The sequence below is a fragment of the Parus major genome, chromosome 20 (genome assembly GCF_001522545.3).
Source record: "Parus major isolate Abel chromosome 20, Parus_major1.1, whole genome shotgun sequence".
NCBI classification, from domain to species: Eukaryota; Metazoa; Chordata; class Aves; order Passeriformes; family Paridae; genus Parus; species Parus major.
In genome coordinates this window covers 5,918,931-5,946,839 of record NC_031788.1, presented here as the reverse complement: position 1 = coordinate 5,946,839, position 27,909 = coordinate 5,918,931, and the positions used below count along the sequence as shown (strand labels likewise).

Below are 27,909 nucleotides of genomic sequence, written 5' to 3'. Positions count from 1 at the left end.
GAGGCTGTGCTGACATCTGAACCCTGCAGGACTGAGGACAGATCCCAGTGCTGTCAGGTTTGTGAGGCCCTCTTTTAATCTGGTTTCTTTCTCTTCAGCTACTCCAGAAACTCCACAGCCTTCTCCACCCGCGGGCTCAGGATCAGAGCAGTACAAGCTGCTGCCTGGAGCCATTGCAACGGTGGCAAAGCAGCCCACGTCCATCCCACAGCCTGCCATCACAAAACAGGAGGTCATCTAGCAACCCCCACAGCAGCCAGCCTCCTTAGGAACACCATGTGGGAGAGAAGCCCGAACTGACTCTGCCACTGTGAAAACAGAAGCCATCCAGAGGTCCCTGGGCAAAAACACACGGACTCGTTTGTTGCGCCGACCACCACCAGCTGTCTTCCTGCAGCTCCGGACAGCACGTGCCATGGGCAGCCCCAGAGTCCCAGAACTAAGGCTGAAGCCAAAACCCTCAGTCCTTGTAAGGAGGGCCAGATTCCTGCCTCCCTCTGTGGGGAGGTGGCAGTGCCTGGCTGGGGACAGGCTGTTGCCCCACTGCCACCTCAGCACTGGTTCAGCACACAGCAGACCCTGTGAACAAGCAATTCCCTGTGCCGTGGGAGTGCAGGGCTTCCCTCCCATGGCAGTGCCAGCCCCCTGCCAGTCCCCAGTCCAGCCAGACGTGGTGGAGGTGGAAGCTCCCCCAGGAGCATCACAGCAGGTGAAGCACATGGGGTTTGCCCAGGCAGCACTGCCAGAACTGCTCCTCAGCCTCGGCTAGTCCCCGGTCTTTGCGTGGTGTCACCCTCCAGCACTCTAAGCCCCCCAGCCAGATCTAAACAAATCTTTTCAGCTGATGCTGGGGCAAAGTCTGGCCCACCAAGATACCCCACTGTTTGCATCCCTCTGCCTCTTGAGGGGTGTTGGTGTTTCTGTGCCATGCCTGCCCTCTCACCACAATGCTCGGAGAGGCAAGCACTGCCAAGCCCTTCCATTCACCACCACTGCCTCCTGGGAATCTGAGGGACCATGGGACTCCAGAGATTTCAGCTAATGGGATGGGCTCACCCCTTTACAGGCTGGCAGCAACTGCCCAAAATATCACTGGCCCAACTACTCCTTCTCAGCAGTCAGAAGAAGACCACTGGATGCCTATTGGGAAGGAAATGGGGGAAAGAGGGAGGAAGGGGAGAGATCTATGGGTTGAGAAGGTTGAGTGTCACAGATTGGACAAGGTCTTGGGACCTTGCTGGGAGCATTGGGATGCAGGATCTCAGTTCAGACCCAATTTTAATGCTAAGATATGCCACACAATCTACTTCTCCAGTGCAGTGCCACTCCTTCAGCCTCAGCTCCTTCAGTGGGTGGCTGATAACAGATTTATAGGTCTTTATAACATGATAAGAATTGATTATGACTCCTTCAGACCTCCAAGTGTTCAAGAGCACCAACCTCAAAAGTAGAATTTTCTTTGAGTCCTGCAGAGAAATGTGACAGAGGTCAAGCAATAACCCTGTCTCACCCAAACCCCTTGGGTCTGCTCACCCTGCTCTGCTCCCTCGTGCCCCTGCCCCTGTCCCTCTGTGCCTGCCTGTGCCAAAACCTGTGGATGTGACCTTTGGTTTACAGCTGAAACCAGGAAAGGAGCTCTCCTGCACCCAGCAGTGCCAGCAGGGCTGAGCTCCCAGAGCCCTGCACCACTGCAGGCCTGAGTCATTGCTGGCCTCTTGGGAGGATGAGGATGGTGGCCCACGGCTGCCAGGAGGTCTCTGGTGGGGACAAATCTGAGCCAGCTCAGCCAGAGGAGCTGCAGCTCTGTCCCTTGATTTCCAATGCAAAAATGAAACACCTCATGCTGGCGGTGTCAGAGGTATTGTAGGGTCTCAGTGCTGGTGGCATCGTACCAAGTAACTTATTGCAATGATGAATCCAATCATTTCCTGTAAATTATTTTGTAAATCACATTGATTATTTATAATTGGGAGATTAAATGCAAAAAAAACCCCCAACCCTGTAATAACCAGGCTGTCTTTTCCAACTGCAGCAAACTTTTTTCTTGTATGTAGACATACTTTGTGGGGAATCCTTTTTGGTCCATTTGCACCAAGTATTCCTTGACATTGCACATTAATTTTTGCTGGTTTCTGCCTTCCAATGGAAACAGAAGAATATTTCTTCACAAGAATTTGTATTCATAAAAAAAAAAAAAAGAAAAAAAAAAAAGGAAAATAAATGCAAAAATATTTTCTAACTTTTCCCAGACAGATGGATTTCTTTCTTCTGGGAGGATTTATTTTAAATCAAGGAGCTAACCTCCCTGTTGGTCTGAGCACAAAGCATATGTGTATGGAGAAAAAAAGCCCAAACAAGTGTTTGATGCTGTTGCCAGCTGTCACTATTTCCTGGCAAGCCCAATGCTGGCTGGTATCTGTCCTGAAGCCACGTGTGCTGGAATCATAAGACTGAATGACAATCCCAATTTTCATTAAAAGAAAAACAAACATGAAGAATAAATATTTGCTTTCATGATTCCGGGGAGCTTAAAGGCTTGAAGTAACCACATTCGGAAAGCCAAGCAAATGAAACTAAAATATCTTATTCACATTTCAAACATGTTCATTTTTATGTCCCTCTTGTGTTTCAAAGGTAATTTCTGAGCACTTTGGGGTGGGTGATTGTCCTTTGTTTCAAACACAGCCACCCTATTGCTGGCAGCAGGTGGAAGCCAGACTGAGCCTATAGGGCACAGTGAGATGATCAAGTAAAAATCAATTTATCACTGGCTGTAAAGAATACACTAGTAATTAGTGAAGGTTCTTAATGACCTGCTTTTCTGACTACAGGAGCCTGTGCTGTAGCCTGAGCTGTAGCCTGCCCAGGAAGAGAACAGGAAGAGGGGAGAGAGGTGTAGATGGCTGTAAAGATTAGATCTCTGGGAAGGAACACCATCCAGCATTTTCAGCTCTGCTCTCCGGGAGTTTGCCCTCATGTTCCCCCATCTCCCACCTCTGATGAGGATTGAGGTGGGCAGTCTCATCCTAGGTACAAGGGATGAGAAGCAGCCTGATTTTCCATCCCATTAGCACATCCAGTGGTGTCCCAGTGACAGTCACACTGCCAGCAGGGCTGAGATGCAGGGATGAGATCCAGCCTGTGTTTGAGGCATTTAGAGCCTGTCTCCACTCCGAGTCAAGGACTTGGGAGAACAGGACAGGTCTCAAATAACCTGCCCTCACTACCTGTGAGGATCCAGAGCCCCAGCATCACTGCTGAATGCCTGAACAAGGGAACCAAAGGCAGTCACAGGACATGTATTCCCAGCACACACAAGACTGAGTGGTTAGTCCAGGCAAGAGAAAGAAAAGGAGTTAATTCATTTTTTTTATTGTGGAACAAAAAACCCCTGGGACTCGTCTGCTGTGATTCATGGTTGGTTTTACCTGGGTATATGCCCTAAAAACTCCATATAAGTAATATCAAATCTTTGAAGCAATAAATTCTCCTTCCCATGAACTGCTCTATCAAGGTTGCCCTTTACCTGGTTAATCTTAAATCAGTGCACTTCCTACAGGAGATTTCTTATTGCTGGATTCAGCTCACTTGGAAAAAAAACCCCCATGAACTGTCCCAGAAGCAACCTTGTCCTTCATTGGTGTCCTCGATCCCAGCTCTCACCTCTTTTGTCACTCCAGCCTGGAATCATCCTGAAACACTTTCCACTCCTGTGTTTTATCCTGCTGGGCTCCCTGGAGCCCTCAGGCCATGTCCCATGTCACAGGAGATGGCTGCTCTGAGGATTGGCCTTCGACACACAACTTCCCTTACATTGTTTTTGAACACAAGAGCTTTCTGTGCCTGCAGCTCAGCCTAGGGATGATTTCCTGGAGAGCACCATCTCCAGCTGCAGAATCTTTTCATGATGTCCAAGCAAAGATCTGTGAAAGTGGTATTTTTAGGTCTTTTGGCCACTATGAAATGCATTCTTTTCATATTCCTTATATAACTTCCATCTGAAAGAGCCAGCAGGCTTTGGAGCCTTTTCCACAGCTTTCCTATCTTAGTGGGGGGGGGGGGGTGAAAAAAGGCAAACAAGTTTTATGGCCTGCATATCATCTCTGACAAAAGCAACTATTGCTGCTATTAAACTTACAAGTGCACACACAGGCACAGATAGTCATGAGCACCAAGAGGCAGCAGGGACAGCTCAGCAACGTGGCACTGCTGAGCCAGGCAATTCCATGTGCCAGGCTGGCCAGTTCCCTCTGGGCTTAATGCAAATATCACCAACCAACTGGGAAACTCAGGCCACACACTGCACAAATCCTTTCCACTCAGAGAGGCTGGAGAAGAATGGTAAGGTGTGGGTATGTCTAAAATCCCTCTCCCCATTCCGAACTGAGGTGTGACCCTGACAATCATAAACACACCTAGCACCTGAAAAATTGCCAGCCAGGCCAATAAAAATGGCAGTATACTGTCAGCTTCACTATGTGAGAGTGAGCAGGAGAGCTTGGCACAAACAACTCTGCAGTCACGACCTGCAGTTCAGTGTCCTGTGAGAGAGGAGAGGCTGCTGGGACCAACAGAATGCTCCCAGTTCAAACCTAGGGGAAGAAGAGTTCTGAGTCTAACCTGGGTCTGGGAAAGAAGGTGGTTTGGGAACTGTATTTCCTAGGCTTACTCTGGCTTTGGAACTGGAGTGATGCCAGGCTTTCCTGATTGTGACTAAAATCCTCCAGAGGCGTTAGGGCACCCCTAACCTGGAGTTTAGTCATGGGTTACACAAAGCCCTGGGCTCTGCTGCCAGGCTCCACTCCAGCCCCTCACATCTGGTGGCTCTGCCTGGCTGGAACCTGCAGTCCCATGGGACTTCATGGATTCACAATGACCAAGGACCCCTTGTGAGCCTGGGGGACCCCACACCAGATGAGGGGCCTGGGGGAGCTGTTGTGATTCCTCAGCTCCTCCTAGAAACTGCTCTGGGTGCAAGAAACAGCACAAGAGCTGCCAGAGGGAATGCCTGCATAGACACCCACCACAGAAAGCATCCCAAGCCAGACAGGAATTCCTCTCTGCTGCTGCCAACCCAGGTGTCAGCACTGGCTGGAACATGACATGTTCCCCCTCACTGACCAGGAAAGTCATTACAATAAAGTAACTCATAATATTCTGTTCCTTTCCAGGACTCTCCAAAACATCACTGTGCCTTAAAAACACTTTTTAATTAATGCTGCTGATGAGTTACTTACCATTAACCACTGACATGGAGCACACTGGCTCATGCATATCCTGGAATCCACTCAGAGCTGATTTTGCAGGGACAAGCCACTGAGAAAAAAAACTTGAGGCAGAAGCAGCAAAGAGAAACCTTAACTCCAAAACCTGAATTCCTGACTCAGACCCACATCACTTCCAGCACAGATAAAGGACAACCACTGGAATCCTCACTTCTGAGTGGGTTTTAGCCTTCTCTGAACCATATTCTAAGGTGTGGGATTAGAGTGGCACTTTCTCACCTGGAAGAGCACACGGGAGATCTGCTGTGCTGCACACCCATTGGGGAGGCAGTGGAGACACCTCCAGCATTCCAGGTTCTTAATTTTCCATTGAAATCCTACTATTTCTTGCATCTCCCCTTACAGTCCACCATGAAGCTGCATTTCTTCACCCTAAGAATGTGCAAAGATATCACTCAGGGGTTACCCTAAAACCCAGCCCTGCTTCACGCCTTCCCACTGATATATGAGCTTCTGAATGAACCCCAGACTGACAGCCCCAAGAGCTGGAGCACCCAGTTCAACCCAGCAATGCTTCCCCTGGAAAGCATCTCCAACATTCACCAACTGGGTTCTTGCAGGAGCAAACCTGAATGTTTCTACTGCTCCAGCAGCTGCAGCCTGTGCCTTGGAGGGGCTGCAAGGAGCAGCTGCAAGGTTCCTGGGCAGCCCCATCCCAGCTCCTTTCAAGGGTTAATCCTGCCAGGGATCCATCCTGCCTCGGAGACAGCTGCTCTCCTTCCAGTGTGCAAGAGTATCATGAAATGCAGCAAAAGGAAATGCTCAGTTCAGGACAAACTGGGCGTTGGACTAGATGCCCTTTAAAGGTTCCTTCCAACCTAAGCTATTCTGTGATTCTATAAAATTAAACAACAGAAATCCTGTAATATTTAAAGCATTCAGAGGTCCTGCCAAGCACATTCCTCACCAAGCTTTGGCAAAAAAACCTGCTCATCTTAAAGCTGGTAAAGCCAAGGAGAGGGAAAGTCATCCCTCAAAGCCTGGGCTGGGTAAGGCTGTGAGTCTGTGTCCCACCACACACACTGGGCTGTCTGGGGGTCTGCCAGCACCTTAGCACAGCTTTTTGTGCCTGGGTGGTGGTGCCTGCCTGTGTACAGCTGCTTTGGCAGCAGATGCTACAGATTTGTGTGCATTTGCACATTAGTGCCGGTTTGCAGCGTTGTGCATGTGGGTCTGGCCTGCCATCTGTGCGTGGGGAGGGCATGAGCAGAGCAGGGATGGTTCCCTGCAGCCCAGTGTGTGCTGCTCCCACCTGTGAGATCCCCTCCTCACACCACCAGGGTGACAGCAGGCACGGAAGCCTGTCCTGGAGGATGCACACTTATTGCACTTTTGAGTGCAGTATTTATGGTCATTTAGGGTGTATTTTCTTAGTCACTTCATCCTCTGAGTGCAGAGGAATAGCTGCTGGATTGTATCACAGCCAGGCACCATGTCTGGAGCCTGGTACCTGCCTGGGGTGATTAGTAGGGATTGCTGCTCCCCTACAGCCCTTCCCATTCTGCTGCTCTGGTGCAGGAGGAGCAGCTCAGGCTTGAGATGGAAGCCTCACACTCAGGCAGACCTTGTCCAGCACTGCAGCATGAGTGGCTCTCTGCTCTGACACTGAGTTGCCCAAAAGGGTTCTGTAGTTTGTGGGGCCCAGAGGTTTCACCAAGGACCAGAGCCCCTCCTGGACTGAACTGCTCACAGATTATCTTTATTACAGGACTGTTATGTTTGCACAGTTTAGTGATTTAATATCAGTTTAAAGCCTTCTCTGTGAGCAGTGCTGTTTGAAGTCATGCTCTCGCTTTTCAGCCTCAGCTTGCCAAGACTGTAAAACGTTTATTGCTAATGGTGGAAAAGCTTAAAGAAGCCAAGATAACTTTCCCAGGCTGGGTATTAAGACTGGGATCGGGTAAGTAAATAAGTGAAGAGTATTACATGGACTTCATTAAATATCAACCAACACCAACAGCCACTCATTTATAACACAACGGCAGAGCATGGGAGCACCCAGGAGCGGAGCTGAGAAAGGTATGAATCACATGTGGTAGGTGAACAGGAGAAAGGCTGGATTCCCCACGGGGCTCTGGGTGTGGTTCCCAAGGTCACAGCACAACTCCTGATGAAAACTCCTGCACAGACTGTAGGTCTGGACCTGATGGAGTGGCAGAGTTGGTGGGGATCATCTCTCATCTGGGGAGGGAGCATGTGGTGCTGCATGTCCTTCTCCCTTCTGATGCAGTGGACAAAGGCAAAACTCCTTCCTAGGAGGAGAGTTTAAATTCAGTCTACAGCTATCACACCTCCTGTGACTGTCAGTTCTTGGACGTTTGTTTTCAGTTTTTAGCTTTTACTTCCTTATAGACAGGTTCTGCCTCACTGGCTTCTAGTCACAGGATGGCAACACAGGAACAACAGGAAGAGTAAATTACAGCTCTTGTTACAGTTCCTCTGATTTCCTGTGCCAGTATTTTCAAACTCCCTCAACAACTTGGTTTGACGCTTGAACCCCCTCACTTCCATTCACCACCTCCTGCTCTCCATCAGTTCAACATTCCCCACATAAGAAAAGCTGAGGTAAGACAGTCACTTCATTTGGGGGCCATCCCCAGATTATATTTCACTCCCAGCTCTTCCTCACTGTGCAGTATCCTCCCTTCAACTTTCCTTCATCATTCTCTCACCTGCTTAAGGCTCTTGCACTTATTTTCATTTCATTTTCCATATCTCTCAATTGATTGTTAGTGATTCATGTTCCCCAAAACAGAGCTTCATTCACATGTTGCTCCTTTCAAACATCCCTGCTCACTCCTAACACCCTGTTGCAGCAGCCATTAACCAGTCAGGACTGGAACTGTCACCTCCCTGCTAAATTTTCCTCCCTTGTTTGAAAGGTGTAAATTCCAAGCAGATTTTGCAACCTTTAGCATAAATTGCTGTTTGCAGCTCCAGTTCTTCCCAGCTGTTTGGTGTTTTGAAGCCTTTTCTCAGATCAGCAATTAGGTGGATCAGGTGATCCAGGAAATTCTGTCATCCCTTCAGCTGGGAGGCCACAGATCCATCTCCACACCTGGGACTCCAGGTCCCACTTGGCTGCTTCTGTCACACTTGTGCTGCAGGTCTCTGTGCCCAGGAGCTGTAGGAACGGAAATGTGAGTAATGCAAAATCTCTTGTCCTCCTGAGATCCCTTCCAACCTCATTTATCCCACAAATCTACTGGAAGGGGCATGGAGCAACATCACAAAGAGGTCCAGTTTACTCAGATCCAAACTGGACCTAGCTTCAGACACCAGATAGCCAGGTTGCACCCAGGGTTTGACCATGAGCACAGGCTGGAATGAATGAATGAATTCCCCTTCCCTGGATCAGCTCTCTGCAGGAGGATCCTGTGACACACTCCACTTGTTTCCATGTTGGCATTTCCCTTACCGGGTACAGCATCACTGAAACATTTTCTCCTTTAGAAGGGTGAACCCTTGGCAGAGAAACGAATCAGAGCTGAATCTTGTATGCTGCAGAAGGACCTTGGATCCCACTGTAGGTTCCTGGGATTCCCACTCTTTGTCCAACTATCCTTGACTCCCTCTCCTGGCTGAGAGCACAGCTTACAGCGAGAGAGAAGAGCAGAAACCACCGCCCTAGGGACTGTCCCTGCCAGGATGCTGAGGCGTTTGCAATCAACCTCTGCATCCCTTCACCTGCGGGGTTAAACGCGGCATTTCCCCCTCCCCAGCACTCCCCGGTGAGTTTTAAATGCAGCAAACCTGGGAGCGACCATCGTTTTTATTACAAATTCCATGCGGACAGGGCAGGTGTCACCACCTGGCCTCCTATGAGCTGCCTTTCCCTTCTGTTCGGGTCTCACAGGTACCGACCTGGATACAACGGGGGGACAAAGGCTGGGAGAGGCCCTGGGATGCAGATATATATAAAAATAAATATATAGGATATATATATTTATATATGTATGTATGTGTGTGTATATATATATGTAGATATATATATGAAAATAAAATGTAATTTTATATATGTGATTATATATTGTATATAAATGTCATCTATATATAGGTAAGTATATTTGCTGTATGTTATATAATTACATATGTTATATAGCAATGCTATATATACACATAACATACATAATTAATGTGTATTTAAATGTATATGTATACATATATATACACACATATACGTATAGAAAATAAAAATATTTTATACATAACATATTCCATACACATAACATGTATTTTACAAGTGTAAAATGTATTTACAAAATGTGTTTTATAAAATATATGCATTATTTATGTATTACATCTTTGTATTATTGCTGTATGTATTATATTTATGTATCAGATATTGTGTGTAGATATATATATATGTGTGTATGTATGTATGTACGTGTGTATATATATATATATATATATAAAATTCTGCCATCGTGGCTCACGGCTGGAGGCAGTGCCCTGCCGTTGTCACGGAGGATGAGGTGGCACTGAAGGGCCGACGTCCCTTCGGGAAGTGTCCCCGGGGCTCCCCCGCTGCACGGAGCAGATGCCAGAGACAGAGAAGCCCCAAATTTCGGGCGTGAGGCGGAACCGCTCGGGGCCGCTACCGAGGCCGCGGTGCCGCCCCGGGGCCATGGCGCAGGCGCGGCGGGGCCGTCACTTCCGAGCGGCCGGGGCCGTTCCGGGGCGGCGGGGCCGGGACGCGGCTGCTCCGGGGGAGCTCCGGTACGGGCGGGCTGCGGGCCCGGGGACTGTGGGGCCTGGGGGTTCCGGTACGGGTGGGCTGCGGGGCCCGGGGACTGCGGGGCCCGGGGGCTCCGGGCCGGGCGGGCTGCGGGCCCGGGAGCTGAGGGGCCTGGGAGCTGAGGGGGCTGCGGGGCCGCGGCTGAGGGGGAGGTCTGGCGGTCCCTGGCAGCCTCCTTGTCCCTGTGGCTTTGCGGACGCTCGGGGCTGGGTGCTCCCAGCTGAAACGCGTCCCTGGGAGCGATCCCGAGGGCCGTCCCGAGCAGCTGGGGAAGCTGAGGTGGGAGCGGGGCGTTGAGAGCTCTGTCAGGGCAGGAGGAAGGTGGGTGCGGGTGGCCAGTGTCCCTGTGGCAGGCGGCTCCGTGTGATAGCCAGGAGCGGTGTGATGTGCTGTGAGTGACTGAATGTCAGCACCTCAGCAAAATAAAGCCGTATTTCCCTGCCAGCCCCAGGTCCAGCTACAGGAATTATGGCAGGCTTGTGATTCTCTGACTTTTACTTGTCTCTATCCACTTGTGACTGGATTTGGAACTTCAGGTCCCAGGTCAGACATCTTGGCATCGCACTGAAAAGTTACAACTAGATTAAGCCGGCCTCAGTACCCATGCAGTGCTGGCATAAGAGTCTAATTTTCTTACTTGCTCATCCAGCTTGTTTACTGCAGCCATTTCTTATATTCCCAAGTGCTGCTCCTCTTGAATTACTCATAACATTCACCTAGGCAGAGGTGCTGGTAAGTGCCTGTGTTTGCCAGAGAACTTAAACAAAACTTCTGCCTTTCTGAGTTTAGATGGGGGAGCTTCTCAGAAGGTGTAATTTGGCCAAATATGAGAATCATAACAAACTGGGATGTTTGCTTTGCCTTAGTTTCCAGCTGGACGTAGGAAATAAACATTAAGACAGATTGAATAATGTGTTTTGCAATGAAGCTGTGTAATTCTGTATTATAACTTTATTGGGTTAGGTTTCATCCAGGTTTCACTCTACCTGCTAGGTAGGATAAAGAGATTAGAGTAACTTGCACTTTTAAATCCTGCTAGGAGAATTAAAATCAATGGAGTCCCTTGACTGTAGTGCTGCTTCTTGGAAAGGCAACGTCTTTAGCTAGGAAACAGGGATACAGAACATAATAAATATGTAAACAGACAATGGGGTTGTAAGTCTGAGGGTTTGTTTGTCACATGCAGCATTTATTTTTTGACAGATTACTGCTGCATTATGTCAGGAGAGAGCGACTGCACCAGGACAAGTCCGTCAGCAGGGTCTCCATCGGACAGTGAGCTCCTGCCAGACCGGCCAAAGTATGTTTGTACCCTGTCTCCTGATCTTGTTACCAAAGCCCGGGAGGAGCTCCAGGAGAAGCCGGAATGGAGGCTCCGTGACGTGCAGGCACTCCGAGATATGGTGTGCAAGGACTATCCTTCCCTGGGGACGTGCCTGGACGATGCTTTTTTGCTAAGGTTCCTCCGAGCCAGGAAGTTTGATTACGATCGAGCGCTTCAGCTCCTGGTGAACTACCACACCTGCAGGAGGACCTGGCCAGAGGTGTTCAGTAACCTGAAGCCATCTGCAATAAAGCCTGTCCTGGAGTCAGGCTTTGTCACTGTGCTGCCTCACCGGGACCCGCAGGGACGCCACGTCGTCTGCATCCGCCCAGGTACTCAGTCCTGAGTGTCTCTGTTCCCCATCCTCGAGGTGTGTCTGGGCCAAAAGCCTATTCCCTGCTCTCCCATGAACAGTGGTGCCTTGCACAGAGTATGTGGGCTCTCTCAAATTTGAAAAGCTGACTGAGGAAGGCACGGGCTGGTCCTTAGCCAGCATTATTCCGGTTCCTTTGCCTGTGTCAGCAATAACTGTGATCATGGCAAAACAAAAATGCAGTGAGATGGGTCGATGAAATATTAGGCACTACAAGAAAAATTAATATGCAGCAACTCAAATTGAAACAGGGCTGCCAGCCTACCCTGAGAAGCTTGTAATTTGTTTTTACAATAACCAGAGAGAGAAGCCTATAGCTCTGACTCCTGTATAAATAATCAGTCTTTCATGTGCTTTTGGTGCTGCCAGGCTTGCTGTAAATTTCTCTTCATTCATTCTCCTCTTTTCCATTTACCTGCCTTCTTTCTGAGCTGAAAGTGCTATTAATGAGCTGTGCTGGGTGGAGAATGGGGTTCTTAAAACCATTGCCTTTGCTCCCTGAAGTAAACATGAGTTGCCATTTACCAATTGCTTAAGAAAGGCTGCTCTGAAGTAGAACTGTGGCTATACAGAATAACTTTTGAGTCCAGAAAAACAGAAAATCAGTTTTTTGGAATGTGTATTGTTAGCTTATCTTCACTCTCCGACTTACCATCCCTGTCTTGTAACCTCAGACAGATGGACACCCAGTAATTATCCGATTACTGAGAACATTCGTGCCATATACTTAACCTTAGAAAAACTCATTCAGTCCGAAGAGACCCAGGTGAATGGAATTGTAATCCTGGCAGACTACAAAGGAGTCAGCTTATCTAAGGCGTCTCATTTTGGTCCTTTTGTAGCCAAAAAAGTGATTGGAATTCTTCAGGTAAGACCTGAACTGGTGGGAAAATAAGCTTGTACATTGTAAATGATTGCTTCTGTGTGCAGAGTTCTTGACTATATCACCACAAACTTCATCATCTTGGCTTTCACTAGCAGAGTTAAACATGTCTCTGCCCAACCAGTTTCTCACACCCTTATAGCCAACTTAACTCACTTGCCCCTTTTTTTGACTTTTGCATTCCTAAAACTAAATTTACATTAGAAATGCAGACTTTGAGTTGGAACAGACAAAAGCAGTTCTGCTAGGTAGTGGTTAAGGAGGAAAGAGAGCAGAGAATTACAGTTAGAGAGGAGACAGTGAGGAAATGGCCTGATACTTAAATGGTTCCTGCCAGCCAAGATGGAGCCATGGGGCAAGTGCAGGTTCCAGCTCAAGTGCTCCTGCAAAAATTTTCAGAGAACTTTCGGTTGAATATGATTTGAGGAGGATTTCCATCCATGCCCTGAAGGCAGAGACTTCTTTAGCACAGGGGCAGCAAAAGAGACAGTAATGGAAACATCTCTGCCGGGATGTGAGGAAGGAAAGTGCTGGAGAACAAGTTAGAGCAAGGGTGTAAACACAGTGAAGCTGGACAAAAGGGGAAGGAAAAAGGACTCAGGGGCAGCCTGGCCCAAGTGGCAGGAACATCTGATGATTTCACTTGATGTTGATACAGTCTGGAGGAGTGAGATGAGAAAACTTCTCTTGAATGGGTTCATTCCATCATTACTTTTGTTCTGGCCTGAGCTGGTTACATCCTTTATTGTATCCATGGGGGAATCAGGAGGGATAGGGTGAATCAGGGGAGTGTATGGAGATGAGACTGGTGAGTTAAGGAAGGCCTTTATAAGAACTCATTCCTTTACATTTTTATCTAAATGTGTCATTTAACTGTAAGCCTATATTTAATTTGTACAAATAAAGCCATGGGTGTCCTGCTGTTCCTGCTGGAAGATGTTCACAAAACAATAGCTGGACTTGGGGAAAGACATAAAGGTATGGTGGAATATAAATGTGTTGTGCATCAGCCTTGCTGAGCTGCAGCTCCTGCAAAGATGAGGTAATTCACCAACGTTCCTATGGAGAAAAATACTTCAGCAGTGCCTCTTACCTGCTTTTCACTCCAAGCACTGACTGGTTTGTATATGTACAGCTGGTTATAGGGGAAAGAAACTTCACTGAATCCTTAATTGCTGATCGTGAGCTTTTGCCTATGGAAAATATTTCTGCAAATAAATTTCTGCAGCAAAAATCCCATAATAAGATGTTGTTTTAAACTGTCCTGTATGGGAAGCAGTGTGTCCTAGTGATATTAGATTCCTTCTTCACATAAAAATACATCTTAGAGTCTCCTGAGCACCAAATCTTGTTGCTGGACACACTGTTAGAGGGAGCTTGCTTGGGCACTGAGTGTGGTGCACTCCTCAGGAGCTGCAGACATCACTGTGACTGCATCCTTATTAGGGCTGGGAATACCCAAAGGACAGGGATTATCTGAGTGGTTTTGTCAAGGGAGATAAACATCAACATTGAAAATGAGGATTTACTGACAGCAGTGTGTTTTTATGGAGGTTTTTCTTGTCCCTTGACTTTGTTTTTATGCTCACAGATGTCATCCAAGGACTGCTCTCTGTAACAAGTTGAATTTCTATTGTTGTTTGGTTTATGTTGGTACCTCAGATTAAAGTTGGGGAGCCAGTGGGTTGTGCTGGCAGTGAGTCTCACTTTGAAAAGAGAAAGATGGCAAATGTTTTTTTAAACTGCATTATAAAAATCTTCTTTACCCTTCAGGATGGATTCCCCATTCGAATAAAGGCTGTTAACATAATAAATGAGCCTCGCATATTCAAAGGCATTTTTGCAATCATCAAGCCTTTTCTGAAGGAAAAGATTGCAAACAGGGTAAGGTGTGATTTTAATATCAGTATTAATGTTTGTAAGTTCCTTGCATGGCCATTCTTAAAAAAAAAGAAAAATTATAATACTTGACAGTTAGAAAAATATTGATGCCATTTTACTTTCTACTTTAATTTTCAAAAATATGCCTGTTGGGAAAATTCTCTGTGAGACAGAAACTTTGAGGAACTCAACACTGGCAAAATATTAAAATGGAACTTGAGTACATGTGCTCTGTATCCAGGACATCATCCCTGGTTGGATTATTTGGGCCAGTAGCACTTTGTTCATGAGGTGGTGTCACTGGAAAATTCTGCTGCCCCTTCCTTGCTCTTTTCCCTTATGCAAAGGTCCTGTGAGGCACAAGTGTCCTCTCCACAGGACTGGTTACCAAGGATGATTTTTTTCCCACAAGGATAAGTATCTTCAATCCCATGAGCAAACTTGGGGATGAACTGAATCTGGAACCTCAGCCCAAGCACATGTGAGGTCTCTTGTTGGGATTTAATCTGCACAAGGTGTGGATTGTCTCAAGACACTGGTGTGTCTGACTGCATTTGCCCACTGTTCTGTGCTGCCATCTGCCCATGAACACATCACTTCTTAAAGCTGCTCTTCAGCTCAAAATAAGCTTGTTAGCTGACTGTTCAGCAGTTTGCTGTAAAGTGTTTGATGTGCAATTTTAAAGCTCTTTTGCTTTCTCCTTTCAGTTTTTTCTTCATGGCTGTGATCTGAATTCCCTTCACCAAAACATTCCTCCAGTGATCCTTCCTGAAGAGTATGGTGGCACTGCAGGCAAGCTGGACATCTCTGCCTGGAATGAGCTGCTGCTGGCCTCTGAAGAGGACTTTGTGCATGATTTCTCAGAGCTGGTGCTCCCCTGTGACAGCTCTCCCCACGACCTGCTAGTGAGTGGGGATGCTGATGAAAAGCAGTGTGATGATTCCCTGCGAGGGATGAAACCTCAGCTCTATTACTGTTACTAACAAACCACTGGAGGGAAGTTTTCCAGCACAGTTAAGATCTGCTCTGCTAGGTGATGTTGTGAACTCTGCCTTACTCCTAAACCTGCAGTTTAGGGACAGACTGCTGAGGCACTTTACACTGTAGAACCAAAGGAAGCTGGAGAGGGCACAATGGGGGCAGGGCAGAGTTCGGGGAGGGTAGAAGCAAAGAGCACAAGTTATGCAGAAGACTTGAGGCTCATCAAACTCTATGTGAATGGTGCAAACTGGCCTATTCTTTCCAATGATAAAGGGAAAAAATTATTGCAGGTAGGTAAGCTTGACAATTTCTTGTCCCCCCCCCCCACAGGTGATAAGTGAGGATGATTTAGGAGCTTTGTGATCATCTGGTCCCTTCCCCTTCTGCAAACACCAGTAATCCAAGACACAAAAATGGCTTTTGAACCCTTCAAAATATAATTCTGTAGTGAAGATTGCTTAAAACCATAGAAGTCTAACTTGGCCTGTCCTCTGTCACGTGGTTCAGATTGTGAGTCGGTGTTTCTGAAATATCTCAGTGAATATTTGTTCAAATTAATACAGAACAAAATTTATTCATGAATACCTGTATGTAGGTCTTATCTTAAACTTCCTCACAGTTGGAAGAACTGTGACTGATGCATTAAACTGCCATAATATCCATACCAAGGTTTAGACAGCAGGTGCAATCTTCATTTCCAGATCATTTACTAAGGCTTTTGATTGGACAGGAGCTTCAAATAATGAGGTTCAGGACCAAATAAAAGAAAGCTGTGTCAGCCACCTTCCCACATTGCTAGTTCTTTTCTGGTTGAGATAAGGAATTGGATAAGTACCTCATACCCAGGATGTGTGAGGAGGTTTTGTAGCAATTGCCATGTGATATATAGAAGGCAATACTTCATTAAGACAGCAAGGTCCTGCTTTAGCTTGTTACTTTGGGCTGATTTTGAGTTCAAAGTCTGTGAAACCAAATGCAGACAGGCTTTTTAAAAGCACATTCTTAAATTTCCTGATATTGTAGCATTTTGTTCACTGTGCTTGTCAGCTCTTCTGTGAAGTGTTACAACTTAGTTTACAACTTTGTTGACCTCTTTTGTCTTTGGTTGTCATGTTCCTGTATGAAGTTAGACTTGAATCATCTCTGTGATATTTACCCATAACTTGTATGCCTGTGCTTCTAGGTCTTTGTCTAGAGACAGAACTAACATTGATGTCAAACCCCAGGGTAAGATACCTGTGTCTAAATAAGCTGTTCCCACTCCCCAAGTTCATTTTGTTTAATGGTCTTGAATTAGAACCTAACTCTCAGCACACTCTTTGCACACATTCTTCTGCACTGTTATGGTGTGGAGATGGGAAACCTCACTAGGACGAGGAAAGCACAGTCTGTTACGTCAAGGTGAAATAATTCACTATGTGGTGGAAAAGAACATCCCTTCTGATTGGGAACTTATCACTAGAGCACTTTCTCTGGATGAAATCTTGATTTAGTGCCAAATGTGATTATAGGCACCAGTTATATTTCTGTAAATATAAAACTAAATTATCTTGAGGATCTCAGACATTCATTTTTCAAAGTGCCAAACTCTGTTTTGAATGTCTTTCTTCCTCTCAGCCCCCTTGCAGCATGACTGCACTGCCAAAAGGAGGCTCCTCTACAACTGTGATGACTGACCTGGCAGCAGATCTCCTCCTGGAACTAAGGGTTGGCAAATGCCACACCTGTCATCCCAACATTATAAAAAGAGACTGGGTACTGAAAAGGGGTAAAACAATGAAGCTTTTTTTTTCTTTCCTGGGTAGCAGTTCAGAATCTGTAGGAGCAGAAAACTCATCACATGAACAGTTGTAGATTAAAGGTGGGAAGAGATTAATTTTCCTTACGTTTCTTACATTTAGAAGTCAATTGTAACTCCTCTTTGGTAACTACTACCTTTAGTGCAGGGAAAAAACAAACTGCCATTTTCATCTACTTAAATAAGGTAAAAGAGTACTGCTAAGCAGCTCCTCCTTTGTGACCAGAATATGCTGTGTTTTGCAGAAGTTAATTCAGTTTTTTGCCACCTAGAAGCCAGTAGCACACAGCACCAGGACTTGGACAGATAAGTGGCTGCCCACACTGCTAAACTGCTAGAACAGAGAGAGTGGTGCCTCTGTTGTTTTAGTGCCTCTTAATTCCAGTCACAAGGTACAACTGAAAAAAACAGGATGGACCATTTTACCTATAAAGGCCTGACTGATTAGACTTTCCTTAATTGTGTTGCTGGGTTAGAAGAGGGGGTATACTGATTCTAGGAACCCTTATATAAGTACTAGAGGGGGAGACTGGATGTTCAAAATTCAATTTAATGTCCTTCAAAAAGAAATAAATCTAGTGGTGTTCAGCAGAAGGCTGAGGAACCTCTACTAAACACCCTTTTCCAGGCTTTTACATTTTCTTGCATGCCTTAAATAGTATGCAGACTAGATCCACCCTCTTCTTTCCTCTGCTCACTAATAAAGAATATGATTCAAACATAATAAATGAGGTTATATGGTTGTGCTGGGTTTGGCTGGGATAGAATTTTCTTCACAGGAGTCAGTGTGGCAGCCATGGTGCTGGCTGAGGTTAGAGCACCACAATTTCCAGTGCTGAAAAGTGCCAGTCTTGTGGCAGAGCTACTGCAGAACTTCTTCTTCTTAAAGCTAGTCCTGGGCAGTGGATGTCAGGATGCTGAATTAAGCCAGGTTTTATCAAGCATCTGTTATTTCTAATTTGCTGTTCCTTGGCTTTAGAACTCAGCCAGGAATTGCAGCTTCACTGAGCTGTGTTTCTAACCCTGAAGTCACTCTGACCAGTGCTTGGCATGTCTTACAGAAAGCACAGCTCTGGCTTCTGTGTGTGCCTGGCTACAGAGCTGGGAATGTTCTTTGAGCTTTAGCACTCAATAGCAAAGAAATGAGTTTGTTCTCAGAATTTCTCATGTCAGCATTTGGAAAATAAACATTTGTTGTCAAGTATAGCATCTCCTTAGCTGCAAGTGAAGAGGATAGCTAGAAAAGCTTACAGGATGGGGTTGTCTTTTTTTGCTTAGGGATTGCTTGGGTTTTTTTACAGCTCAACAACTACTTTGGTCCTTCTTCCCACTTGAAATAACTTTATTTTCCAAGGTTGGATGCCTTTCCCAGTACATCAGCCATCCCTGCCAATTCCAAAATGTTATAAGGAAGGATACTTGAACTGCATTGGCAGTAGGGGGCACAAAAGGTAGCTGCAAACTGTACATAAAAGTACTTGAATTTATACTCTTGCAAATGGGTGTTAGGAGGTATTTTCAGGAACTGGCTGAAGTATCGTTTTTGTTACATCTCATTTTGGCATGAGTTATTCATTGTGTTATTCAACTACTAATTTTGCCTTCTGTTAGAATTCTGGTAGGGCTTAGAGGTGTTGGGTAGTTAAGTGTACATCTTATTTTGATAAAATTTATTTTTATATTGCATTTTATAAAACAAAGTCGTCAAAAATGTGTATGTTTATGATGCATGACTGGGTGATTAAACACAATGTAACAGCTTCTCATTTGATATTTTCAATACCTTTGTCTCGGGTCATGTTGGGATATTTTACTGTAAATGTCAATAACACACAAGTTCCACACTTACAGTTGCTACTACACATAATCACCTGAGCACTACATTAGCAAAAGATGTTGCTTTCTGTTGGAGAGGTAGAAATTTACTTGAACTGAGCAACTTCAAGTAACAGGATTTGACACTGACAGCCTCATGGGGAAGATACTGTTTGTTTCAAAAGAAAGATGTCACTTAGTATTTACTGCATAGAGCAAACACCCAGTCACCCCCAGCTGGACAGGGCAGCAGCTGATCACTGCAGGTGCTGTTTTCCACTAGAGAAGGAACTGCTATTTCTTAACACTTCACCAGAGCTGGGCCACTTTCAGTAGTTAGTCTGCTTTATTCAAATGAGTTTACAGTGCAAATGCCTTAGAGCCAATAATAATAATTCCATGCCTGTTACTTTTATTAAACATATTGGACAACTGAAATCAATCATTAAGCTCTATTTTCCAACATAATCATAAAGTTGATTAAGCTACTCATACACTTACCACTCTATTTGGCAAACAATCTAAAAAAGAAGTTACCATAGAAATTGCCTCTTAAAAAGAATTAAGAGTTAACCAGTTTTTCGACTTCAGTTCTCATCTTTTGGTGAGGAATAAGGGTGCTTTTTGCCACAACACAAAGTTAAGTCATTTAAATAAACTTTTCATGTAAATAAACTTTAGCAGTGGAATGTAGAAATCAAGCAGCATGGCTTACACTTCCAGAAACTGAAGCATGAGCGTAGTAGTGCATTATGCTGATTATAATTGTTCTTTAAAATATATTACTTCATATTTAACTAAATGATAACTTCTATTCAGTAGAAGGTTGTGGCTTTTGGACAGAATAGATAATTTCTTTTGTGCTTTGACAGCACAGCTGTAGTGAATTTTAAAAATGCAGTAGTAAGATAACCCTGGGAACGGTTAAAATAGAAAGATAACTGATAATTTTGATGCTGCATCAAGCATTATGCAATATGTAACTATCCAACTGCATTTTAATACCAACATAAGAAACAGTAACTAAAGCAATAAATGAACATTTTGGCTTTTAGCAAAGAGTTCCTCACTTTTGTAAGTTTAGACAGGTGCAGGAACTTAATTGAAGTCTCTATTAGTAAGGACAAGAGGAGCCACTAAGGTCCAGAGATAGAGAAGCAGACAAACCCAGCTGGAGGTTATCTTCACCCACACGGCTGGCCACTTACTTGTCATGGTTTTGAAATCTGCATCAGGGCTAAAAAGTAAAGAAGTCCATTAGTAGTGACAGAAAGCACCTCCCAGTATTCCTTGGTACCTCTCATAGGAATCTGAAGTGAGGGCAATCCTTTGGGACACTCCAGTGCAAGGCCCTTTGTGAGAACATAGTGAGACAACTAAACCAGCAGTTTCCTGTTGCTCCTTCACAGGCTCTTGGAACCCAGTTTTCAGTCCTGCCTGCCCATGCTGATGTGCTGCTGTTCAAGGAAGTATTTGCATGAGCTGTGCAATAGACTCCTGGTGGCTTCTGATCTCTAAGTGTATTTGCTAATTAATAAGTATTAAGAATTAATACTGTCCTGGGGGCAGTGGTTTGAGCTGCAGCAGCAGAGGGTATGTCCACGTGTTTCCAACAGATGTAGGAAATCATATCCTTGATAAGCAGCACATCTGGCTGTCCCTGCACATGTTTCCCAGGATGAAGAGCCACTACCAGCAGGCTGGCTTCTAATAAACTTTGCAGGAGACCACCTGAAACCAGTTCCATGGGTATCCTTCCTGCTACTCATCCAGCTGAAGAATGGCAGCCACAATTTCTGCCCTTTCAGCTCTGAAGTAGTGCCTTGGAACCACAGCTGCTCCCTGTGCTGTGCTCACATTTTAGTTCAGCAACACTAAACTGAGAAGGCACAACTCTAATGCAACTGGCACAGGGACAGCACCTTCACCAGCTTGGCAGGAGTAGGTGGCACAAAAGGTGTCCCCACAGGGCAGGAGTTTCCTATCTACATGGAAACACTGGCACACAGAACCCATCGCTTCCCACCTGGCTCTTACCTGTACCAGTTTGTCAGTGTCATCATGATGTAGAGAGAGGCAAGGAAGAGCATGAAGTGGAAGAAGGTGTAGCTGTACTGAACCCCATCCTTCTCATTGTCCGTGACACGGCGCACTTCTCCATCCTCGGCAGCCCCGCTGCCTGTGCCCGCCGTCTCCTCCAGGATGGCAGTGTCACTGCCAGACAGCGTCAGCTTGTTCACCTGGCTGTTACTTGAAGAGCGGATGCTGCAGCGGAAAGAGAGACCTGGTTAACAACTCCTTTTACAGTCAGGTATGTTTGCTAGCAAAGCAAGCAATGGACCACACAATGAATGTCTAAGACTAGCGAATAATATTTTTTAAAATCCATTTGGAAGCCTCCAATTGTTTTTATCCAAGCTTTTGTTAACTTAAACAGCATTCCTAGTCCCAGATCATAGAAAGCTGTGGTTTGGAAGGAACCCTAAAGATTATCCCGTTCTAACCCACCTACTGTGGGCAGGGACACATTAGACCCTAGACCAAGGACAACAGACCAAGTTGCTCAGAGCTCCATCCAGCCTGGCCTTGAACACTTACAGGGATGGAGCAGCCACAGGTTCTCTGGACAAACATTCCAGTGCCTCACCATCCTCACAGTGAAGTTTTTCCTAATATCTAATCTAAACTTACTCTTCCAGTTTTAATCCGTGTCCTTGTAAAAGTCTCTCTCCATGTTCCTTGTAGGCTCCCTTCAGACACTGAAAAGGCACAATTAGGTCATCCCAAAGCCTTCCTTTCTGCAGGCTGAACAAACCCAGTTCTCCCAGCCTTTCCTCACAGGAGAGGTCCATCCCTCTAATCATCTTGTAACACACGTTGTTCTATCGATTTGGCTTACAAGGCTTATCCTCATGCACAAAGCAAAAGCAGTTTATGAGCCACATTTGGCCTTGGGCCTGAGACAGCAGCTGGATGTGAATAAATGCAGGTACACCTGGACCCAGATCCAAACCAAAGAGGCAGACAAATCCCAATTCTTTATCACTGGTTATCCGTGCAGATCCTACCTGGAATACAAGAGGCACAGGACAAAGATAACCAGTCCAACAACACTCTGGGCATCCCACCACTGCAGGGACTTGGGTGGAGCAGGAGTGGCAGGTGGGACAGTGGCATTGGCTGGAACAGCTGTGGGTGCAGCTATCTGGGTGATGATGTTGAGCAGACTTGGGTTACAGTTTCTTTCTGAAAGGAATTTTAAGGCAGATTAGAGGGATGAGCTTTGCCAGCATGTAGCTAAGAAAAGATGACAGGTAAACGTGCAATTTTTCATTCCCTTTAACTGCTGATCTCTTCAATTCTCCAGAGGCAGAAATTGCCTGCAATATTTTTCCTGCCTGTGAGCTAGACAAGGGCATAATAAATAAATAACATCAGAATGCCCTGACACTGTTTCTTTTTCCCCTCTTACAAACACCCCAGTTTAGTTCTGCAAAGAGGCAGTTTGATGGTTTTGGTCAAGTCAGCTTTTCAGCCTCACTGGATTTGATCTGGACAGATCAGCAATTCCCACAGAGTGATCTGTAATAACCATCAGCAGCTTCTGCTTTGACACCAAAATATGTGACTGGAGACAGCGTGTTCCTTACCAGGCTCATTGGACATGGCTGCCCAAGTGAGGTACATGGTGTAGAGTGTGATGACAGAGGACTGGAGGAGGCCAGAGCGAGGCTGATGTTCCTGTTTCAAAGCAGAAGAGCCAGGTCAAAAGGGCAAGTTTTACCTAGAGTTGTATAGTTTTACCACTGCCACAGAAGAAACAATTACTAGCATGAAAACTATTGCTGTAGAACAAAGCTCAATGCATTTCTATGTTCAAAAGACTGGAAGAAACTCCTTAGAGTCATTTAATTTATGCAAAAAGCAACTCAAACACAGAAGGAATAAGCAAACCAAATCCATTTTTTTTTTGTGCCCAAGACTCAGTTATGGGCTCTTACTGAGTTCATCTCAACCTTTTCAAACTATTTTGTAGATGTGAATCTAGCATGTGATTTGAGCAATCTCAGTTCAGAATCGAGTAACATGCAATTTTCCCCTTATGTTAAACAAGCTAACCCCTAATTTCAAAGCCACAGTATTGAGCAAATAAATCTCCAGCTATTTTCCTACTCCCTAACAGATTTCTCTGCTTTGCTAGGGCCTTCACCACTAAAACCATGCCAGCAGTCTGCCACATGGAAACAAAGTCCAAAACCATGTTAGCTCAAAAAAGCCTCTCTTCAGAAAATATGTCACTATGTAGTGCAATGGTTTCAGAGGAAGATTTATTTTTTTTTAAGTTCCTAACTAGCATAGCTTTTATAGCCAAGTTTTAAAGTTCTTATGTCTGACTGAACTGGTACTACATCCTTCTCACTTCCCTGCTTGGTATGTCAGAAGGAAAGAACAGATAAAAGTAATACCTGAACTTTTGGAAGGATAGAAACGATGGAGACAACAATGCACAAGATCATGTTAAAGCTTATGAAGAACTTGTTCTCAGTGCAGTCATCAGGCTTCGTGTAGAAAACGTAGAAGAGAACGACAAAAATCAGGGACAAGGCATAGAACAAGCTTGTACAGGACAACAGAGCTGGAGGAAAAATAAATTTACATTACACATATAGTTTTAATAGTCCATCTAAAGTGGCTTAATGTCCAGCTAACACTGGAATAAGACAGGTTTGCTTCCTCACCTGGCAGTCTGAGTCACAAAACCAGACTAGCTGACTGAATTTTTGTAAGGTCTGGATATATTTCTGCTTGGGGTCACTAAGCAGCACAGCTCAGAGAAAGGCCAGTGCTGCCATCAGGGGAACAGGACTTGCCTTTCAGCAGCAGTTTAATTAGTTTAACTGGTATCAGGCCACAGTGGCATAATGAGAGAGTGCTTTTTGCACACTTCTCATGCACATTTATGTGCCCTGGATTCCTGTGCTCGAGGTCACCCATTCTCATTTCCACTCTGTAAGAAGCTACAAAATGCTGCTGTAGCATTCTTAGCTATGAGCCAAGAACCACAACAATTAGCACTTTGTAATTAATGGCCAGCTGGGGAGCAGGCACCAAGGCACACTTGGTGTGGTACTGCAGCCACTGTCACAGACACAACTGAGTTCCTGGGGACACAGCAGGGGAGGGGCAGAGCAAAGCTCAGGTTTGAAGAGAACCAGGCTCCTGGTTTATTAGGACTGTCAGATGTGCTACTCACAGGCCTAAAATATTCTGCATTGTAATGAACAAGAAAAAGGAAACCCTGCTGCTATTAATTCCGGGTGTTAACAGCAGTGACTCAGGGACAACATGGAGTTTAATTCTAGCTATGTCTGCAAACCAGTAAATGATATTCTGAAGGGTACTGGCCAGTACAAACAAATCCCTTTACAGGTTAAGATTCTTACCTGCATACCAGCATTTAGAATTCCCCTCTTCCATTTTCTCAACCCAGCTCTCATTCCAAGAGTGAGCAAAATCCACAAGTAGAACCAACTGGATAAGAATGAAGCAGAAGGCTCCAGAAACACCAATCCAAAACCAAGCTAGAAAAGGGTGCAGGAGGAAAAAAGGTTAGCTTTCATCATGTGCATGCTACCTCCATTTAAAAACAAAAAAGCTCCCAATTATACTACAGACAAATAATGAAAAAAACTGAAACTAGAAAATCAGATGCTGTTCATCACTTTGGCCTCAATCTGGCAGGAGCATGGGAATGTTTACCCCAACATGTATTCAGAATGAAGGCAACATCTAGCATGTGGCATCTTTGTGTACATAAGTGCCATCATGCCATGTTTCTTGGAGGGTCAACAACCCTGAAGCTCCTCTGATGTGACCAGACAGTAGAAGTTTCCCCCACAGATTTTTCAGAGACTCTAGTGAAGTATTTAGCACTTGTCAGTGTCCTGAGCTGCCCCCAGTCCAGTGCCAGAAGACTCAGCTCAGTAGTGACTGTCTCATGAAGTAGAAAATTATTAATAACCAAAACTTAGGCAGTTGAAAAGGGATTTCTTATTGCCATAACTTCAGCTGGTCACCAAAATGCTGGATGAACCAAGGTATTCCAAGAAAGATGAGCAGAAACTGCATCTTCTACAAGAGAACTTTCACTGTTGCCTAATAAATCTGTGAAAATGTTTGAGCTTATACAAGTCAGATTTCCATGATGAACATTAACTGTACCTCTTGTGAAAGGCCCTTCAGGGATATAAAATGCTCCAACCATGATAGCCACAATAGCAGCTATTTTGAAGAACCAAAACCTTTAAAAGAAGATAGAAGTCATAAATATTAGTCTTATTCTACACACAGTTCACACACAGTAATCATGTGCTACATGATCTGTAAGCAGCTTGGTCCTGCTCCAACCAAGGCTTTGGATCATATGATCCTGTTGACTGGGGAGGTTGAGGACTTCCCACTACTGGAAGTATTCAAGGCCAGGCCTGGATGGAGCTTTGAGCATCCTGGTCTAGTGGAAGGTTGGAGGGTTGGAAGTGGATGATCTTAAGGTCTCTTCTAACTCAAACCATTCTATATTTTTATGATTTTATGCTCTCCAAAGGTCCCTTTCCAATTAAATTACTCTAAACGATTCAGTCATCTAGCCCAAAACTAACTCAATTAAATCAGGCAACTGGAAATCAGAAACCAGTTTCTGCTGGTTCAGTCAGACTGGCCTTGAGAATGACCCAATGAGTGCCAGAGGCTGCACAAGGTTGGAGATATAAACTAGCTGCAATCTGACATCTCTATGGAAACACAGAGCACTGCCCTTTTGGCTACCCCACCTCAGAGTAGCCCCCTCAACCAGGACACTGAACCTCTTACATAAATAGGAAGTTTTTAAGGAAACCAAAGCACTACCCTGTATTGGGTCCAAAAGAAACCCGTCCTTGTATGCATAGAGGAATTTCCCCAGTGTTCAGCAGAGAAGCTGGAGGGAGGAAAGCAGCTGAAGGGCAGCCAGCTGGCTCACACATACCCATTGTGAATGGAGGCTCTGGGGTCGTTGCTTGTTTTCACTTCAATCATGAACAGGGAGAGGAGGAAGAAGAACACAGCCATGGCAAAGCTGACCCGATAGACAGCTCTGTATCCCACAAACACATCACAGCTGACAAACCCATCCAAGTGGGGGATCTGAGTGTGAAGCCCATCATCACAAAATCCAGGTATCTGGGTAAAGACACATTTCATTGGGAATTTACATCTATATTTGCAATTACATTTTCTAAGTTCTGTAACTTAGAAAGGCTTTCAGTCAAAAAACTTATGAGAGATCAGAGAACAAAAGACCTTGTGCTCACACCTCATTATCATCTGTCTCTCCCCATGTCAACACTTTTCACCCAGGAAGGCTAAGATACCACAGGCCCCTGATAACAACTGACTGTCTCCAGGTCTGGTCAGATTTCAGAGACCAGGCATGTACTAAAAAAGGAACATTTGCTGAATTTGCTGTTTCCACCAGAAGCCATTCAGTACATGCAGCATCTTAACCCAGGAACAAGGACACTCGGGTGTTTGTGTCTCACGCATAATCCATTCCAAGAAAAGAAAATCAATAGTCACTGGCACAAGTAATGACATTTAAAACAGCCAGAAGGAGGTTTTTTGCCCTCCATACCTTTTTCAGCTGCTCTTCCATGCCTGGTGCCAGCATAATGCAGGCAAGCACAGTACTGAGGAGGAGGAGGAAGGCATAGATAAGACGTGTCACTGTCGAATTCTTGCTGTTGGGGCAACATCGGCACAGTAAACACGAGGCACCGCTGCACAGACAGGGAATCTGAAGGGCAGAGACAGGAATAGTAAGGGCATTCCCCTCGCAGCTGACACCGGCGCATTAGGCGACAGCGAGAGGAAAACCCGAACCCCATTTAGAGACACTCCACTCCGGAGCGCACAGATAAATCGCTAATCGGCCTTTCTGACTGACAGCGTGTTTGCGAACAGCCGGAGATAACCGGGTTTATCGGCCTTGGGCTGCCCCCGGGGCCTCCCCAGGGCGGGCCCGTCCGCCGGGCCCCGCGGCTCCGGGAAGGGCACGGACGGCTCCAGCCGGGCACCGCTCCGCTCCGAGGGGCTGCAGCTCCGGCGGGACCGGGACCGCGCCCGCGGGGACTCAGAGCGCTCCCCCGCCCCTGGGCCGACCCGAACCGCCAGCGGAGGCACCGCACCGGGCAGGGCCGGCTCCCCAGGATAACAGGAGAGGTTGGGGATGTGAAGGGGCAGGTTTGGGGTAGGAGGGGAGCCCCGCACTCACCCAGCTGGCCACTGAGCAGAGCCCCAGCACGGCCCCCATGGCGCCGCCGCCGCCCCTCCGCCGCTTCCTGCTTCCGCCCAGAGCCCGCGGCCTCAGGGGGCGGTGTCAGCCCGAGCCGCCGCCATCGCTCATTGGCTGCTTTCCAGCCCGGCGGCGGCCGCCAGCCAATGAGAAGGCGCGATACAGCCGGGCGCCAGGGGGAGGCGCGGGAGGGTGGGCGTGGGCAGGGCGATGTTGTTTATAACACTTGTTCCGTCTTCGCCGAGGGAAGGGAGGACGTTGATTGGTCAAAAGATCAATGAGTGGGCGGTTCCTACAGCGTGACAGCCAATGAGTGACGCCGCGAGGGAGCCCGGCTGCTGTTCCATCCCCGCCCGCGGCCGCTGGGGGCGCTCGCCGTGCCCGGGCGCGCGGCCGTTGCCATGGCAGCAGCGCGGGCACCGGGGCGGCACCGGGGCGGCACCGGGCCCTGCCCGGCATTGTGGCAGAGCGCACCGCCTTTCCCGTCCCCGGGGATCCCGCA

The 27,909-nt window shown here is 46.2% G+C and overlaps 3 protein-coding genes and 1 long non-coding RNA gene across 5 annotated transcripts in view; 3 read left to right on the top strand and 1 right to left on the bottom strand.

Annotated features, from left to right (window-relative positions):
- HNF4A (hepatocyte nuclear factor 4 alpha) overlaps positions 1 to 2,212 on the top strand; it is a 35,269-nt gene extending 33,057 nt beyond the window's left edge. For both annotated transcript variants that reach the window (XM_015647688.3, XM_015647687.2), the window contains exon 10: positions 99 to 2,212. In XM_015647688.3, coding sequence (XP_015503174.1) covers positions 99 to 241 — 143 coding nt within the window. In that variant the 3' untranslated portion in view covers positions 242 to 2,212. The remainder of the gene's footprint in view (positions 1 to 98) is intronic.
- A 5,545-nt stretch (positions 2,213 to 7,757) lies between these two features.
- On the top strand, positions 7,758 to 8,831 carry LOC117245334. Its single transcript, XR_004499951.1, has 3 exons — positions 7,758 to 7,850; positions 8,220 to 8,425; positions 8,739 to 8,831. It is a non-coding gene; the product is annotated as an uncharacterized LOC117245334 (long non-coding RNA).
- A 1,103-nt stretch (positions 8,832 to 9,934) lies between these two features.
- On the top strand, positions 9,935 to 19,043 carry TTPAL (alpha tocopherol transfer protein like). The gene is made up of 5 exons (XM_015647657.3): positions 9,935 to 10,004; positions 11,227 to 11,679; positions 12,395 to 12,588; positions 14,377 to 14,487; positions 15,192 to 19,043. Exons 2-5 carry the CDS (start codon positions 11,241 to 11,243, stop codon positions 15,465 to 15,467), a joined length of 1,020 nt encoding a protein of 339 aa, XP_015503143.1. The 5' UTR covers positions 9,935 to 10,004; positions 11,227 to 11,240; the 3' UTR covers positions 15,468 to 19,043.
- Positions 19,044 to 19,405: 362 nt separating this feature from the next.
- On the bottom strand, positions 19,406 to 27,504 carry SERINC3 (serine incorporator 3). The gene is made up of 10 exons (XM_015647656.2): positions 27,387 to 27,504; positions 26,748 to 26,909; positions 26,103 to 26,296; positions 25,301 to 25,380; positions 24,523 to 24,660; positions 23,545 to 23,714; positions 22,729 to 22,819; positions 22,147 to 22,324; positions 21,116 to 21,343; positions 19,406 to 20,315 (listed from the first exon to the last, which is right to left on the bottom strand). Exons 1-10 carry the CDS (start codon positions 27,423 to 27,425, stop codon positions 20,177 to 20,179), a joined length of 1,419 nt encoding a protein of 472 aa, XP_015503142.1. The 5' UTR covers positions 27,426 to 27,504; the 3' UTR covers positions 19,406 to 20,176.
- Between the last annotated feature and the right edge of the window lie 405 nt (positions 27,505 to 27,909).